The sequence below is a fragment of the Melospiza melodia genome, chromosome 6 (assembly GCF_035770615.1).
Source record: "Melospiza melodia melodia isolate bMelMel2 chromosome 6, bMelMel2.pri, whole genome shotgun sequence".
Lineage (NCBI taxonomy): Eukaryota > Metazoa > Chordata > Aves > Passeriformes > Passerellidae > Melospiza > Melospiza melodia.
The window spans coordinates 3,335,800-3,352,992 of NC_086199.1; the positions used below are offsets into that span (position 1 = coordinate 3,335,800).

Genomic DNA, 17,193 nt, shown 5'->3' on the forward strand with positions numbered 1-17,193 from the left:
TTTCAAGTTAGTAAATAGCTATTGAGATAATTGAGAGGATTTAAAATAAACTCATATAATGCCTTGCAAAATGTAGCACACGTACACCTTCTTCTCAGTAATCCAAAATACAAATAGAAGAAAATTAAAAATCTGTCACAAAGCTTTGAATTAACTGTTTGATCAATACCTGAGTATTTTTCAGCATTAACCTGCAACTTCAGCTATTAAAGTAAGTCAAGGAGACAGGAAGTGAAGATGGAAATCAGAAAGAATAAAAGCTGCAAAATGAAGCTGTTCTCTTTCACATGTGAAATTCCATATAAAATACTTCCCTATAAATAGTTGTCAATAAACACAACTGCTGCAAATGTATTTGGTAAATGTTGAGGTCAAAGGCCTCAACTGTTTATTGCCTTGTAAACTCAAAGGCAAGTAAATTTATTGCCTGAACGAGTTTCAGAGTATTGGCCACCATAAAAACTCTGCATCCAAGGTACAAAGCAGCCATGGGCTGCATCACAACTATTCCACACACAACTCAGGACCACCACATGGAGCATAATTCCAAGGATCAGAAATACATCAGGAATCTATTGCTGCCATGCTGGATGTACACTGCACTTCACAGCTGAAGGAGTGGATCTCACCATTTATGTCATCTAGGTCTCACAGAGAGAAGATTATTACTTTATAGGTGGAGAAAAGGTTGAATGGGTTCTAATTCTTTCTATAAACTGATTAGAGCCATGGTTAGTGTTTAGTCACAAACCCTCTCCTTAGATCCATTATTCATGACTATACTTCCAGCATTACTGTTTTGAGAACCTTGTTATCTTCCAGCTCCAAAACATAAAAGGGCCACTTGAGAAACAAAGTACATATATGAATGTGTGTGTGTATATATGTACACACATAACTAATATATGCATATATATGTTTTCTTGACCAGGGTTCTGTTTGAGGAACATTATGTTTCTGTCCTCTGAAGTTACAGCTCTAGAACTGAATGTGCTCAGTGCCCTCCTTCACATGATCCTCTCTCAAATATTGTATGATTATTAATTATTGTAAATTAAGAAAGAACAATCTGCACAAATTGGATCAAGAGAAAGTTCTAGGCTCAAGCTAATATGGCATTTGGGATAAAATACTACACTTAGTAATCTAGCCTGTTAACTCCTCAGGGATTTTCCCCTCTAATGTTTTTCTCTGTACTGTGGAATATGCAGCCAGTGATGGGAACTTTGGGATAATTCCAATTTTTAATCCCCCTCAGTTGTGTGGTCATAAGGAGCTGTCTGGCTGCCCAAAGTGTGCTCTCCAGTTTAACTGGAACTGCATGCTGCCCCCACTCTGTGAGTGCATTTGTGCCAGTGAGCAGCTCCACATCCCCACTTCAGCTGAGCACACACGTGCAGACAGACACAGGACAGTGCAGGCACACAGACAGTGCCCCTGAAGGGCAGGAAACCATCAAACAACAAACAGCAGCAGATTTTAAAATCTACTTCCACAGATCTGCGAGCTAAAATAAGTCAGAGATTTAAACACAAAACACCCAGGAACATGCAGAGGTATCCCTCATTTCCTAGACAGCTATGGCACAGGTACAGATGCAGATTTTTGGTTTTACTCCAGACACATCTAACTGTTTTCTGATATTGTTCCCTCAAAGAAAACTCAGCTTTCCTCCAGCCCTTTCTTGGAAATGTTAAATGGTAAACATTTCTCCATCTGAGGAACTGCCCCAGCAAATTCCATGCACAAACACCTTGTCAAAGTCAACAAACCAACATTTAAACTGAAAGGAACTGTCATGCTGACCCTCCTTCTTCTATTTGCACCTTCTAAAAAACCACAATTAATCCAAACCACACATAGCATGTGACAAGCATAACACCAAAATACTGTTATGGATGAGTGGGCAAATGAGAAAATTTAACACTTTTCCCCATGTTTCCAGAACAGCTTTATCCTGGGCTGATAATACACAAATGCAGAACACTTGTGAATGAAGACTTCGTTGGAGCAATGGGCAATATTTCCATCCAGGAAATTCGGCTCCTGCTTCTTTCCACACCAGAACCACCTAACACACCCACTGATGAGGATTTATCACTTAGAGGCACTGACTGCCTGGGGGAAAGGCTAAGAAAGCAGTTCCTCCCTCCCTAGCCAGTGTTACCTACCAGAGCATTACTCATGGTAGGAATTCCTCTGGGCTTCGTGGGACTAATCAGAAGAATGGTTAGGGTGAGGGAGAAACAGACTCCAAACTAACACAGGGAGAAAATAAGCCAAATAATGATAATGCACAATATGAAACATCAAATTTTTCCAGGTACTTCTGTCCTCTAAGTCTGTTTAGCACAATGGAATAACAAGTGAGTGTTAGAACATTACCCACCCGTTACACTGTCACCTGACAAACAACACAGCCATGAACTTTCCTTGGCACAATGTGGGATAGAAATGGGGTTCTGTTGCTTAATCCTTCTCCATGATGTTTATAGGGGGGAAATAAGAGCTCAGTATAACTAGAGGCCACAGGAGGGACACTTTAAAGGCTGCAATGCCATGTGTGTCAATACCAAGAGCTCAGCACATCTGGCTTAATTCATTTTTTAGCTGTTTGCTAACTGGAGACCAGGTGTTATTTCCTCTTTGAGATGGGAAATGCCTTTAATTGCTGCCAGTGTATGTCCCTGGTGCCAAATGGGCACTCAGCAGACCCTGTGAAAACCAGTGGAGCTGTGGGAGAAGCTGGGCTGGGATTTGCCCTTGGTGCCTCTGCAGACCACAGGCCCTTGGAGCAGAGGCTGTGGCTGACTGGGCTCTTAGTCTGACAGAGCTGAGCCCCTGCAAGGCTTCTCAGTGTTTTTGAAACAGAAGTGTAGAAGATGGCTAACTCCAAACTCCCTACCCTCCTCTGAACAAAGGAAGTGCATCTCTTTAGCATTTTGTCTTCCAAGATTTCTTCCAGAACAAGTTACAGCCTTTGAGGGACTCTACCCAGCAATCCTTTTTAGAAAGGCAGTTTTTAAAAACAATCACCTGTTGCTACAGTCTTTTGGGGAGACCTTTTGACCAGTTGGACTCAGTTTGTCTTTCAAAACTCAGTTTAAACATTAGCAAAGCTGCTCATGAATAATTTTTCATAAGAAGCTTTTTTTTTTCACATCCCTGTTTGGCAGAAAGTAGAAGCAATCTGAGGCTGTTAGAGAAAAATCAAACTTGCCTCAGATGATCTGTATCCCCAAACAAGTTTAGAGCACAGCTGCAGATAGGTTTTGGAGATATGAGCTTTGTGCACTCACACAAACATCAAACCACATTACCGGCCACAGGAACATGCCAGAGAAGTTCATTTGAAAATCATTATGCATTCATTTCTACAAGTAACACCTTGTGGTCCCTGCTGTGAGTGTGGTTGTGCTGCAGCTATTTCCTTTTATGTCAGAAATGTTTGTTGGAAGTTTGGCAAGAGAAACACACTAATACTTTTGTTAAGAAAAATTTTGGGTTCCGCAGCAGGTCCTTGAGAACAGCAGCATAATGGAAGTACTCAGATTTTTATCATTTGTAACTCAATTTCAGCTTTGCCTTCCATCAGAATAAAATCCCTTCAAAGCTAGTTTCAGTCCTGTCCCAAGAGAGCATTTGTCCATATCATGAAAGCAGGGATTTTATTTAACACGATTACAAGCACATGCTGGTGCACTCAGATGCCTGGCTGGAACAGCAGAGTTAAGACAGGTCAGGATGAAGGTGCACTGGTGGAGCTTGGCAGGGAACCTGCTTTTAGTGTTTCTGGCTCTAGCTGAGAACATCAGTTTCTCATTGGTGAGTTCTGAAAACAAAATTCTTTCCAAAGAAAAAAGAAAAGAAATAAATCCCTTCACAAATTCTACTTCGGGCAATTGTGTGTTGGTGTCGTAACTTAAAATCAACAAACCATACAAAGGAGGTGAATCAAAGTTAAACACATCTGTGGACATGACATTCTTTGATTCTGTTTCTTACACCCACTTTTCAAAGCAGGCTTCTGATGCATCAGCCTCAGCTGGCAGAGGCATTTTATTCAAGTTCTCCCAGCCAGTGCTCCTCCACAGGTATTAAATCCCTCTGGGGAATGCAGGCACAGAGGTAATAAACATATTCGTTTCATTACAACATCTTAAAAAATGTAAAAATTCTAAAAAACCAACTGTAAGCTGACCTGCAGCCAAAGTACACATTAATTATACAGCTTAAGTCAGGCGGATGCTCAAGGAAAAGAGATATAATGTTACACCCAGCTGGATACTTTGTAGTTAGCACAAATGTAATATAAAGCGTACCAGAGTTTGTCAAGTGTCTGTCTGGATTTTCAGTTTTCATTAGTACTATAATTAAAACCACATTTTCAGCTATATTACCTATAACAAGAAAGGAATGAGAAATGAGGTTGTCAAGGTCAGTCTCTTTCTGCTCTTTATCCTGAGTATCTGCAGGCCACAAGCTGTTGAATTTGGTGTAAACCAGAGTAATAGGATGGAATGTCACGTTACAACCAAACCTTTGTGGCTGCAAAGACAAACTGATGAGGTCACTTCCTTTTAATCACCAACGGAGGGTATTTATCAACAGCCACATAAGTCAGGGGGACAGGGAGGCAGATGACAGACAGACTGACAGATATATGGAAATACAAACACCCCAAACACAGATACCACAGAGCTGATGCACAGAACGTTCCTTTGCAGAGAGCTGCACTTGATCTTGTGCTGTCACAGCCCTTCCCAGCTATAAAAGGCACATAAATGCTTTTTATGCCCCTTTCTGTGGCTTGTCACAGAGGGCACAGCAAAGATTTGGAAAACGGGGACAATGGATGATTTGCACAAGATTTAGAGCCAGATTCATATTTTTAAAACTTTCAGAGAATTCACAATTTTGCTAAAAGCCTCTAAGGCAAAGTGAGCAGGTAGCAGAGAGCAGAATTCCCAGGAGGGGGACATGGTGTTACAATCACTATAGTGGGTGCCTTCATTAGAGATGGGTGGTGAAAAGCAGCAGAGCTTCATTAAACTCAGCAGAGTTCAACATTTTCCAAGGATCTGACCCACAAATTCCAGTACCAAAAATGCAATTTTTTTTTCATATTCAAGTGCAGATAAATACTTGAGGCAACCAGTGAATGCAAATGGAATTCCCTAGCTGTGGTCTAGAAGGTAAATATGGGTTTAGCTTTCATGAAACTCAGGAAGAAAAAAAGAAAAAAAAAAAGAAAATAAAAAAGCAAAGCAGCTGATCAGTCATGTTAAATATAAATGACAGTTTACTTGTGATACTAAAACGGGATTTTAGCTTCATTAAAAACAAAAGCTAACTACTATGAAGGAGATGAGTGAACTATTACAACATTGAAAGACTTAAAAACGATACCCCAGGAGATAACATTCTGAGAATAAAGTGAAAGAGCTCATATAAAATACAAAAGGTGTGTTGTAAAGAAGGATCAGAAGGGCAGACTTTGAGCTTCATCCAGTCATAAATCAAAAGCTTGTTCTCCATCATTCTTGTCTATGAGGTCAGCTTTGATTCCCAAGCCACAATTCCCAAAGGATGGAGGTATTTCTATTGGCAAGTATGTGTCTTTCTTCCCCCGGGCTGCCTCTGCCAGCCCTGCTGTCACCATGGACTGTCATTATCTCAATCTCTTTACTGCCCAGGATTGTTCCATCCCGGAGCCACAGGGAACTATCACAGGGCTGCGAGAGGAAAACCCATTCAGAAGACTGAGGGCATTTGCAACAGATTAATTGACAAAGAAGTTTATCAAGCCAGGCCATCTGCAATAGTTCAGCGATTCTCCTTCACGGGGACCAAATGCTTTAGCACTCCAGGTGACATGGCAGGGATACAAGCTGTTACACAAAATAAACGTGTTTAAAAACAGCTCCAAAACTCTAACTCACCAAAGAATATAATATCACTTCTTTACCCAGTCATGTACTTCATATCTTTGCATTTGAGTAACTGAAGTAATCTGTGAGCTTTAGCTCAGGCAGACCAGCCACACTCACAAGAACAGTTTACTTGTGATACCAAAAGGGGATTTTGTGTAAATAGGGCTCCCCACCTGAGCACTGGAGACTGGTTCAGCCCCTCCGTTTGCAGTCAGGCATCAGACGAAGGGCAGACACTTCCCAGACTGAAATAAACACAAAACACATTTAGCATGTTGTTTCCTCAACCTTCATGTAACATATTAAACCAGATAACTTCTCTCTTAAATCGAAAAAAAAAAAAAAATTCAAACAACTTCTTGAGTATTACTCAACACACCAGATTTCTACAGTGTTCTTGCACGTTGAGTTCTATTATTTGGTCCATTAGTATCCTAAAGGTTTTACTTCAGTAATTCTCACTTACTATAGAGCAACGTTGCTGTGTGGTGTAAAACCTGATAGTTACTGCGAGTATCCCTAACAGAGATAACATTTACACAGAATAATACAGACATCTGATCCCGTATGTTTCTGGAGATAAAAACCTTCATTCTTTTGACAACAATTCGTGAGGGAAAGGCTTCGATGGGGGTAAAACCGAAATTTTTTAATACAAGATCGCCCTCTGCCGTTCAGGAGAGAGGAGAACGAGTGAGAAGGATTTGGGTTGGAAAGGATTAAAACCCATCTCGTTCCAGCTCCTGCCTTGGCAGGGACACCTTCCACCACCCCAGGGTGCTCCAAGTCCTGCCCAGCCTGGCCTTGGGTACTTCCAGGGATCTGTCCCACCTATTGTTTTTTACTCTCCATAAACAACAACCTGGAAAAGTAAAATGATTCCTTGTGGGATGTTGTGGTGCTATGACTGGGGGAGGGCTCCCAAAGAGACCTAGGACACCACATGAATTAATCAGGCTCACTAAAACTTCCAGAAAGTGAGATATGAAATGAGAAGTGACAAGTCTTTGACATCACAGATGATTGTATGAAGTTAAAAGTTATCAATGTTCTTCAAATTATTTTGATGATTTGGATATTTCAGATCTGATTTTATATCTCATTGCAAGGAAAAAATCACATCTCTAGAGCTTGTTTATTCAAGGTTTATCTTTACCTAAGAGGATATACCTTCAATCTCCTCCATTCCTTGTTCCACACCACTCCCCTGGCTCTCCCTGCCACACACTCACGTCCATTGCAAGCTTTTACCTGATGTAAATCAATTATTTATTTTGTCCATGAAACCTGAGAGCTGAATGGCAGATAGGAGATGTCACATGTGTGCAGCACTCTGCCGTCCCCAGAGATGAGAGCTCTTCTTGTGACCCAGGGACAGCAAAACCAGGTTAGGCTTGGCTGTGCTTGTCTGGAATTTCAACATTTTACTGGTGTGAAAAGTTATGAGCTTGGGATATAAAGTTATGGCCTTGATATAAAGTTATGAACTTGGATATAAAGTTATGAACTCGGGATATAAAGCTCTTCACTTTGGCTGGGGCAGGACCTGCAGGCAGATGTTCCTGTAGGTACACCTGGCTCTTGTGTCTGCCTGCACCAACCAATTATCTAAAAGCCCAATTAAAATTCTGATTAAATCATACCTTTCACCAACTAAATCTTCCAAATTCCAAATTTCAATCTTTATCTTTTATCCACTTCACAGATTCCCAGTCCATAAACTGATAAAGACTTCCAGAATGTTAAGCCTTGATGCTGATGCTCCCCTTTTTATATGTCAAAAGGACACTTTTTGGCAGAAAATTAATCTTTCCTACAAAATACTCAACAAACTATTTGATGTGCTGGGCAACAGCTCAGTTTAAGAAATAAGCAGACCACCCTTAGGCAATCAGCCAATAAACACAATATTTGTCATTGAATTCTGGAAGATGCCAAGGGTAATAAGGAAACTCACAGGACTTCCCAAAGTCTGGATTTGGGGTTCTTTTTCCCAATGTTTTTCCTAGATCTAGTTCAAATTTCACACTTACTATCCCTATTTATTTCTGCCACAGCCATTATCACCATTTTCTGTGCAATACCATTTTGATTTCCACTATATGAAGGCACCCAAAGTCCTGAGAATTCTTTTGATCTTTTCGAAGAATGACCAGGAGCATTACCATTGTTGTTCTTTCAATATTTATTTATCAACCTCACACTGCTGCTTCCATAAAGCTGCAATCCCCAGAGTTCAAGTCTGCAATAACTTTCTGGTGAATAGGAAAAAATCAATAACAGGGGGAAAAATACAGCAAATTTCACATTTTGATCAGAGTGTTGCACATGATATCTAATGTTTTTAGCTTGTTTCACAGCTAAAAACAAAAGCAAACAACATACCTGCTCCTTTGTGCCTTTCCTGAGTTATTAAAATCATGTTTGCAGCTACAGTGACTGGCTGTCCTCACGTTGCCTCAATCCTTAGGATGTATTTCTTCCCATAATTCATCATAGCCTGCAACATCTGGATTGTTTTAATTCCCCATTATGCTCAGTAATGTAATTTTTGTACCTCTGCTATCATATTCTGAGTTTCAAAAAACTTCTCCTTGATCCTCTCATCATCTGTTCCTTCATTCCCTGAACCCATCCTAAATACTGGCTTTTCAAGCAATTTGCTCCTACAATCCTTCTCAGGCAGGTTTCAATAAAACTTCCAGCTATGGAACCAAAGTTATTCATGCAGGACTAAAATTTAAAATCTCCACACCTGGAGATCTTGCACTGCTCCTACTGGGAATCCCACCAAGCTCAAACCACTTGTGCCCAGCAATTCCTTTGACTTGGAACATCTTTGGAAGCCTCCGTGGCATTACACTCCAAATTGATGCCAAAATTTCCTGGTTATGCCTGGATCCTTTAGAGTGTAGCTCTACGTGTTTCCAAACACAGGCTGTAGAAATGCCTTAAAACAATTTTAATAAATAAAATCCCACACTGGTAATTCAGGTATTTCTTCTTCTTGATTCATGGCCAGAGTTACTTACAGAATAAATCAGAAATTCTGCAAAAAAATATCTACTAGAATTCCATAAGCACAGGCAACAGCCCAGCTCTTAAAAAGATGGAGCCAAAAGTATTTTTGCCTCCCTGGAGCAATCTTTCATGCTAGTTATGTTCAGATAAAAACTCCATGCAAGAATCTCAAAAAATTATTTTTACAGCACGATTGAAAGCAATACCATGACAAGAATATTTGACTTCAAGTTCATGGCTTAAAAGAGCAGAAATGGCTCATTTTTTACTATTGGAAAGGTCTGTGGTCTCTGCACATGGAATTGACCACTCAAAACCCCCACAAGGCACCCGCTCAAGACCATCCCTGCTCTTGCATATTCTGTGAGTGAAGGCTCACATCCATCTCCATGTTTCATCATGGAATCACAGAATGTTTTGGGTTGAAAGGGAATTTAAAGCCCATCCAGTTCCACCCTCTGCCATCAGCAGGCACCTTCCACTAGACCAGGCTGTTCCAAGCCGATCTTACAACATTGCCAGGCATGGGGCAGACAGATTCTCTGGGGAACCGGTGTCAGGGCCTCACCACCCTCACAAGGGAGAGTTTTCCTGCTAAGATCCCCTTTAACCCTGCCATATATCTTTGTGAATTCATTCCCCCTTGCCCTATCACTGTCAAGAATCACAGGGACTACCAGGAATAGGATAATTAGGAACACGCCCTCAAGAGGGATTTTAAATGGAATTAGGGGCGGGGGATCCGCCCACGTCCCTCCCTCGAGCCCTCACGGAGCCCTCACGGAGCCCCGCCCCCGGCGCTCGAGACCGCCCCTCCCGCCTCTCCGCCTCACCCAATCAGCGCAGAGATCACCGCACTATTTGCATATTAAACCCCGCCCTCCTTGCTGTTCACCAATCAGCGTGCTCCTCTCATGAAGCCGGGGGAAAGCCCTGCTGGACTTTCCACGCACCCGCTGAGCCGCAGCTTCCCATTGGGCAATGGGCCGGTGGGCGGGGCCAGTTTGAACGGGCGGTGGCGGGGAGCGGCGCCATGGTGAAACCGCTGAGGGACCGGGACCGGGATCGGGATCGGGATCGGGATCGGGATCGGGATCGGGATCGGGATCCCGGTACTGCCGAGGGTCCCGGCCCCACGATGAGCCCCCCGCTCTCCGCTGCGGCGCCAGCCGACGGCTTCGCCTCCTCAGACGATGAGGCCGCCGAGGAGGACCCGAGCCCGCTCCACATCTCCTGGTGAGGCGGCACCCGCGGGGTCCTTTCTCTGGGGAAATTGTATTAAATCTCTGTCCTGAGAAACAAGAGGGTTTTCTCTCCGCGAGGAAAGCCCGAGCCGGGCTCTGGTGACCTTCCGGGCTGGGGGGCCCGGCGGTGCTGGGGAAGTGTCAGCGGATGGGGTTGGGGTTGGAAGGGGCCGCTGGGGCTGGTCCGACCGCCCTGCCCGGGGGCTCACCCACAGCAGAGCCAAGCATCACACCCAGGTGGGTTTGAAATGTTTCCATTTAAAACTCCACAGCTTCCCTGGCAGCCTGTTCCAGGCCTCCATTCCCTTTACTGACAGGGTAGAGATGCCCTGGCACAGGTTATCCAGAGACGCTGTGGCTGCCCCATCACTGGAAGTGTTCCAGGCCAGCTTGGACAGGGTTTGGAGCAACCTGGGATGGTGGAAATTGTCCCTGCCATGGCAGGGGATTGGAACAAGATGATCTTTAAGGTCCCCTCCACCCAAACCTTTTGTCACCCTCAAAGTAACATTTTTCTTCATCCTCACTTCCCATGTTTCATTTTGTTCCTGTCCTCATTGTCACACCAGACACTGGTGAAAAGTTCTGGCCCCTTGACACCGCCTCTAAACTTATTTATACATTTAAATAATTGAAACCTTCCCTTCTGATTTTTACTTATTGTACTTTTTATTTTCTGATAGGTTGTCTTTGTCTCCTCTCTACTCTTCAGAGTTCCTGGGACTATGTTCCCTTCCAGGTAAGAAGCATTCACTGAAATTTGCAGGCATGTTTGAGAGATGAAGAGGGGTAATACCTTGTACCCTAAATTCCTGTGTTGTGGGTGACTCCTTTTGTAATCTACCCCTGAAATAGGTTTGGAAACACCAAAGCTAATCTAGAGAATATCTTAATGTAAGATCATGTTTTTTAAGTCAAAAAAGTAGACATATAAATTTTGTCTGCATTTTTAATTACCAGAACTGCTGCCATGGTGAATCTCCACTCAACTCTTAAGTGATCTTTATTCAGCCCTTTTATTTGTTGGATGATTATTTGTGTTGGTGGGGGGATTTTATGCTGTATCTGGATTTAAAATATCCAAAACTTTTCATCTAGAAAACACAAAGCACCTTAAAACCTTGGGCAGATTTCTTTGGTTAATCCTATTGCGTTACAGTATTAAGCAGATAATGGTGTTTAAACTGCCTTCTGCACCAGGGATCCACCTGCAAAAACAAGAACTGTGTTTTATTCAGGCTGTGGCTTCGTTCCTTGCTTTGATTTTAGGGGGGAGGCTGCCTGTGCTCTGTTCTGCTGCTGCAGCCATCCCATAAATGTCACTTACCTGCAGTGGTAATTGTTGTTCATAACTTGTTTCAGGTTGCAGGTTCAAGGATATCAGAAGAAATCTTCAGAAAGATATAGGTGAGTGTTCTTTGTGCCAAGGGCAATTGCATGAATATTCCATAATTATGGAATAAATAGTCAGGATATTTCCAGGCTGGAGCTGCACAGTACCCATGAGGCAACTTCAGAGCAGCTGGGATCAAGATGAATTACAAACTTGTAGTCTTCCTTTTTCCCAGAGAAAAGTGAAATTGGGATAGAAAGGATGGAATTATGTAAAGACTTGTGCTGAGTATTCAGCTGTGAGCACTAAAGAGCAGAGACCAATAACAAATCCTCTCAGTGTTTGGGTAAGTCAAGCTTAGGAAGGAGCTCCTGGCTGTGAGGGTGGGCAGGCCCTGGCACAGAGCAGCTGTGGCTGCCCCTGGATCTCTGCAGTGCCCAAGGCCAGGCTGGACAGGGTTTGGAGCAGCCTGGGATGGTGGAAGGTGTCCCTGCCATGGCAGAGGTTGAATGAGATGGGCTTTAAGGTCCTTTCCAACCCAAACCATCCTGGGATTCTGTGACTTTAACTGGAGATGGGACAGAAGCATCCTTAGGTGGATAACAGGCTGTCCTGTGTTCTCCAGCGAGATTCTCTCAGCATTCCCTCTGAACTGAGAAAATTCCTCTCCTGGATTACCTGAAGGGAAATGTGGGGGAGGCTCAGTGGAAGAAAGAGTCCTCCAACCAAAATTGCTCACTCCAACTGTCTCAGCCCCAAAGATTAAACAAGAGATGAGGACCAAGGTCCTTATCTGCTTATCCTTAAGCTTGATTGGCTTTTGTTTATCTGCAAGTGTCTTAATCCATTGGCAGGAGAACTAAAGAGCTGTGGGATCCAGGATGTTTTTGTGCTTTGTACCAGAGGAGAGCTCTCAAAATACCGAGTACCAAACCTGATTGACACCTACCAGCAGCACGGGATGTGTGTGCACCACCACCCCATTCCTGATGGGAATGCTCCCGACATTGCCACCTGCTGCAAGATCCTGGAAGAGCTCAGAGCCTGCCTGGAAAATAAGCAGAAAACAATGATACAGTAGGTTCTGCCTCCCCATCACCCCACATTCCTGCAAAGGATGCCAGCTTCTCTCCAGGTGGATGAGCAGGGGAAATAGGATGGTGTGAAAAGGCAGTTGCACTCTTTAGGGTTAGCTCATGCTGTGAAGTCTGCTTGTTCCTCCTCCTGCAGCTATTTGGAGAGAATTCTTCCTTTCAGAAGATCAGAATGTCCCATTTCCCCTTGCTCTGTCCAGCAAGAGTTTTCAAGTGTGTTTTGAGTGGCACCACAGGGCTCCTTGCCCCCAGCCCACCTGGATATCAGGGGTACAGAATGAGTTGGCAGCTAAAACACTCCTTTGTCAGAGGCTGTGACTGCCCATCCCTGGAAGTGTTCCAGGCCAGGGATGGGGCTTGGAACAACCTGATCCAGTGGAAGGTGTCCCTGCCCATGGCAGGGGGTGGAATGAAGTGACTCCAAGGTCCCTTCCAACCCAAACCACTCTGTGAGTCTATAACATTTCCCTGGACTATTTATCAGGGACTCAGTGGCTTCCAGCAGTGCAAAATTCACTCCTGGTTTCCATGAATGGGTTTAAAGGAGTTTATTTAGCTGAGCTCAGAAGAGAGGGGAAGAGCTTTCCAAATTCCATGTTCCCTGAATGATCCCACTGACACCTTCCTGTACAGACATTCACTGAGTCCTTGGTCTTCCTGCTGACACAAAACCCTGCTCTTCTCCTCACAACTGTCCTCAAACCCTTAATCTGGAGTAGGATTTAAAGAAATTTGAAATTATCCATCCTTCTACTGTTTCCTGTCCTCCTGTACCTTTGGGACTATTAGCAGGAATGAAGGGGAACTTTAAATTTGAAGTTTCCATGGAAAGATACAAAAGTTCTGGAGAATAAATAAGATATATCTCTGTAGGTATAGAAATAGAATATAGAAAATACATAGAAATTCTTGTTCTGACTTTTTTTGTACCACTGTTCCTCTTGATTGTATTAAGGCAAGAACTGTGTCCATCTGTTTATGTGCTGGGGGGGTCCCTGGGTGCTGCAGTTTGCTACAGCTCATTCCAACCAGATGTTTTCTTTTCTCTCAGCTGTTATGGTGGCCTTGGACGCTCATGTCTTGGTAAGCATTTGTCTCCATCCCACAAACCCACAGAGCCAAATTCTGCTGGGAGCTTGTCTGTGGATGCAATCCACACTGCCACTACCAGGAGCAGCCTGGTTCACATGAAGCAATTCCTCTGCATCTGATTGATGCCAGTATTGCCCCTTAAAGCCTTCAGGAGTGTTAGTTACTGTGTGTTCCCAGAAGGAAGGGGTGGGGATATGGCCAGAAGACACAAAGGGGAATTAACTGGGTGTACTGGCACTCATTCCTGAAAAGCCTAGGAATGCATCCAGATGCTGCTGGCAAGGCAGTGGGAGGGTTTTCAGCTATCTCTAAAGCCCATAGGCCGAGGCAGGAGCAGCAGGGAGATGGGCCAGTGCCCAGAGATAGGATTCTGCAAGAGATCCAAGAGCCCTGGGACCTGGATAGTTTGCCAGGGTGGTTTTCATGGGACAAACCTGTGGCTGTGTGCAGTCAGAGGTGCTCAGCAGCACTCAGGTGTCAACACTTTCCCTTGCAGTGGCTGCCTGTCTCCTGCTCCAGCTTTCAGACACGTTGGCACCTCAGCAGGTGATCGAGAGCCTCAGGAACCTGAGAGGATCAGGGGCCATACAGACCATCAAGGTAAGGGGGCTGCAGCAGGTAATGCACAGGTCCAAACAGCAGTGAGAGCTCAGGCAGGCCCCTCCTTCACTTCCCAGAGATACCTCTGCCCTAACAGCTGCTCTCTGGGGTTTGAGCTGTGTCCTGCTTCCAAGAAACAGCTTCTCCCAAGAGGAAAAGGCCTCAAGTTGTGCCAGAAGAGGTTTAAGTTGGATAATAGGGAAAATTTCTTCACTGAAAGGGTTGTCCAGCCCTGGCACAGCTGCCCATGGCAGGGGTGGCATCCCCATCCCTGGAGGGATTTAAAAGCCATGTGGGGTAGTGGTGGTGTTAAGAGTGCTGGGGGAATGGTTGGACTCAAAGTCCTTAGAGAGATTTTCCAATCTAAATGATTCCATGATTCCAAATAAAGCAGCTTTGAATTCTGACAACTCCCACCTCTGAGGACCACGTTTTGCATTGCCTTGGGGTAGTGCATCACCTGTGGCCATGATGGGGAACCACAGGATCCGAGTCAACATCCATGGAATCTGTGTCTGACAGTGAAACGTCCCAGAGGATGTGGAGTAAGCACACAGAGAACAAATGGGCCAGAGGGTGCAGTTTTAATCCAGGGGTATCAAACAGCTTTCTGCCACAGGTGGTGCCTGTTGCCAAAGCACAGAGCACTCACTGCAGCCTGGTTGTGCATTTGCAGCAGTACAATTTCCTCCATGACTTCCGGGAGAAGCTGGCTGCACACCTGGCCACCAAGGAGCCGCCGCTGAGATCGGCGTCGCGGTAGCTGATCCTGCCACGGGTGCCTGTGTGCAAAACTCCTGGACAAGACACTTCTCTCCTGCCTTTCCTCAGTGCTACTGCCTGTGTGACACAGCTGCTGCCTTCTAATGTGTAAAGTATTGGGATGGGGAGGAAATCCTGGAGAACATGTGGCATCTTCCCCTCTTTGGTGATTTTAATACTCACTGCCTGAAAAATGCATGTACAAGTGTGTTTGTGTCCATTGCTGTTCTGCTGGGAGAATGGAGCTGGATAGAAATTCCATCTCTGGAGCTGTTTAAAACACCCTCACACCATCAGCTCTGCTGTAAAGCAAAGTCAAGCTGGAGCTCTCACCCTTCTGAGCTCGTAACAACTCTCTCTAAAATGTCACAGGTTCTGCTCGATGTGTTGAGGGCTATTTGGGAAGGAGTCTCCTCATTCCAAGAGCAGGAGGTGTTGTACCACAAATCTGTGACAAAGCCAGCAGGGAGGTTGTAGGTGACTGTGGCAGGGAGACTGCTGCAGCTGCGTGGGTGAGCTGGCACAGCCCTTCTGCCAGCACTGAGAGTAAACAAACAATCAGCTGGGGGCTGGCAGGCTCCCACAGGAACAGTCCTCTAGCAGTCTCTCCTGTTTCACCATATCCATTCATAAAAGCACGATGAAACAGCTCCTGGCTTTTGCTAAAGTTCAGGATTTTGCTAAAGTTCAGGACCATCTCAAGTTAAAAGTTAGGATGAGATTCCACACAGCACCAGGGGGCTGGAGTTGAACAAGTCCCTGCTTTGTGAACTTCAGAATTTATCTTTGAACATTTGAACTTTGAGCAGAAAGGTGATTTCTGCAGATGAATTAGTGTTTACTGCCATTCCCTTCCCCACTCTTATGGCAGACAGGAACTTTTCCAGTTTCCACAGCACAGAATAATTTACAGCAAATACCCTGCCCAAATGTGCTTCAGTACTTACTCCTTGCATCTAATGGTTTTCAGATATTAAATATTTATCACATGACTCAGCAGGAAGCTTGCTAAGGGTGGGAGAAATGTTCTTTATCTTCTCCATAATAATGTTTTGCCTCCTAGAATTCCAAACACAATGATCAGGTCCACATTTTGAATGCCAAAGGCCTGGTACTCCAGCAAGGCATCACACAAGGGCTACTCCAACACTCCTGGGACACAAGGCTGATGTTGTTGGACAGGGATGGTGTTATCCACAGCCCTGGGCAGCTGGGAATACTCCTCTGCACCCCACACACCCAGTTCAAGCTGCTCAGGACAGTGCAAACACTTGGGTAAATATTGCTGGGCCCTTGGAGCAGCTGTCACTTGGGCTCAGTCAGGCCTGCATTGTTTATTCCAGTGTGGAATTTGGCTCAAACCAGCCCAAATGCCAAGGGAACAAGAGATTTGTTTAGAAGGTTGAGGAGAGCCAGGGGCTACAAGCAGCCAGTCTTGTTTCCATAATGGATTAATAAACATACAAACATAAGAAAGGTTTAATGAGCTTTGCTTCCACAGGCTGAGGTCACCTCTTACATCTTTGGAAGAGTCAAGCAGCAGAAAAATAAAAATGATCCAATAGGAACAATATTCATGAGTTTCCAAAAAAGCCTTTCAAAAATTCTTCCATGAAAAACTAAAACTTATGGTTGCACAAGGAAAAAAATAATCATGGAATGCTGAAGCTTGAGCAATAGGGGCATAGGAAATGCTCAATAAATGCAAGGAAATGTGAGAAAAACAATTTTATGTACAAAGCAATCAACTGTCAGGGCTATTCTTACTTAGGAAAGAGAATCTGAAGTTACCACAGCCTGAATATATTTTAAAAAACTAGAAACTCCCACTCTCCATCCTCTGGGAACCCAGACTTTGTGTGATAATAGCCTAGAAAAGGGGAAGGCTGTGGAGGAGAAAGGACAGTCCCAAAGCTGTGGAGGGACTTCCAACCAGAGAGCAAACAGACTTAGCCCCTGTGACAGGTGACTTGAGTAAAGTCTGTTCATTCACACCCAAATAAGGGGGAAAAGGGGATTTTCACCACATCCTAAAAAATAAGAGTGTAGGGTCACTAAGTGAAGTTGGCAAAACTGCTAAATGTATGTTTTTACACAGAAATTCTATTGCAGAA

General features: G+C 44.2%; 1 protein-coding gene across 1 annotated transcript; it reads left to right on the top strand.

Moving 5' to 3' along the window:
- Positions 1-10,041: 10,041 nt before the first annotated feature.
- Positions 10,042-15,278, top strand: CDKN3 (cyclin dependent kinase inhibitor 3; the record flags this gene model as incomplete). Its single annotated transcript, XM_063159353.1, has 7 exons — positions 10,042-10,190; positions 10,882-10,937; positions 11,561-11,605; positions 12,386-12,608; positions 13,677-13,708; positions 14,214-14,317; positions 14,994-15,278. Coding segments are annotated over 7 exons (696 nt in total), but the record flags the coding sequence as incomplete, so codon positions are not given.
- Between the last annotated feature and the right edge of the window lie 1,915 nt (positions 15,279-17,193).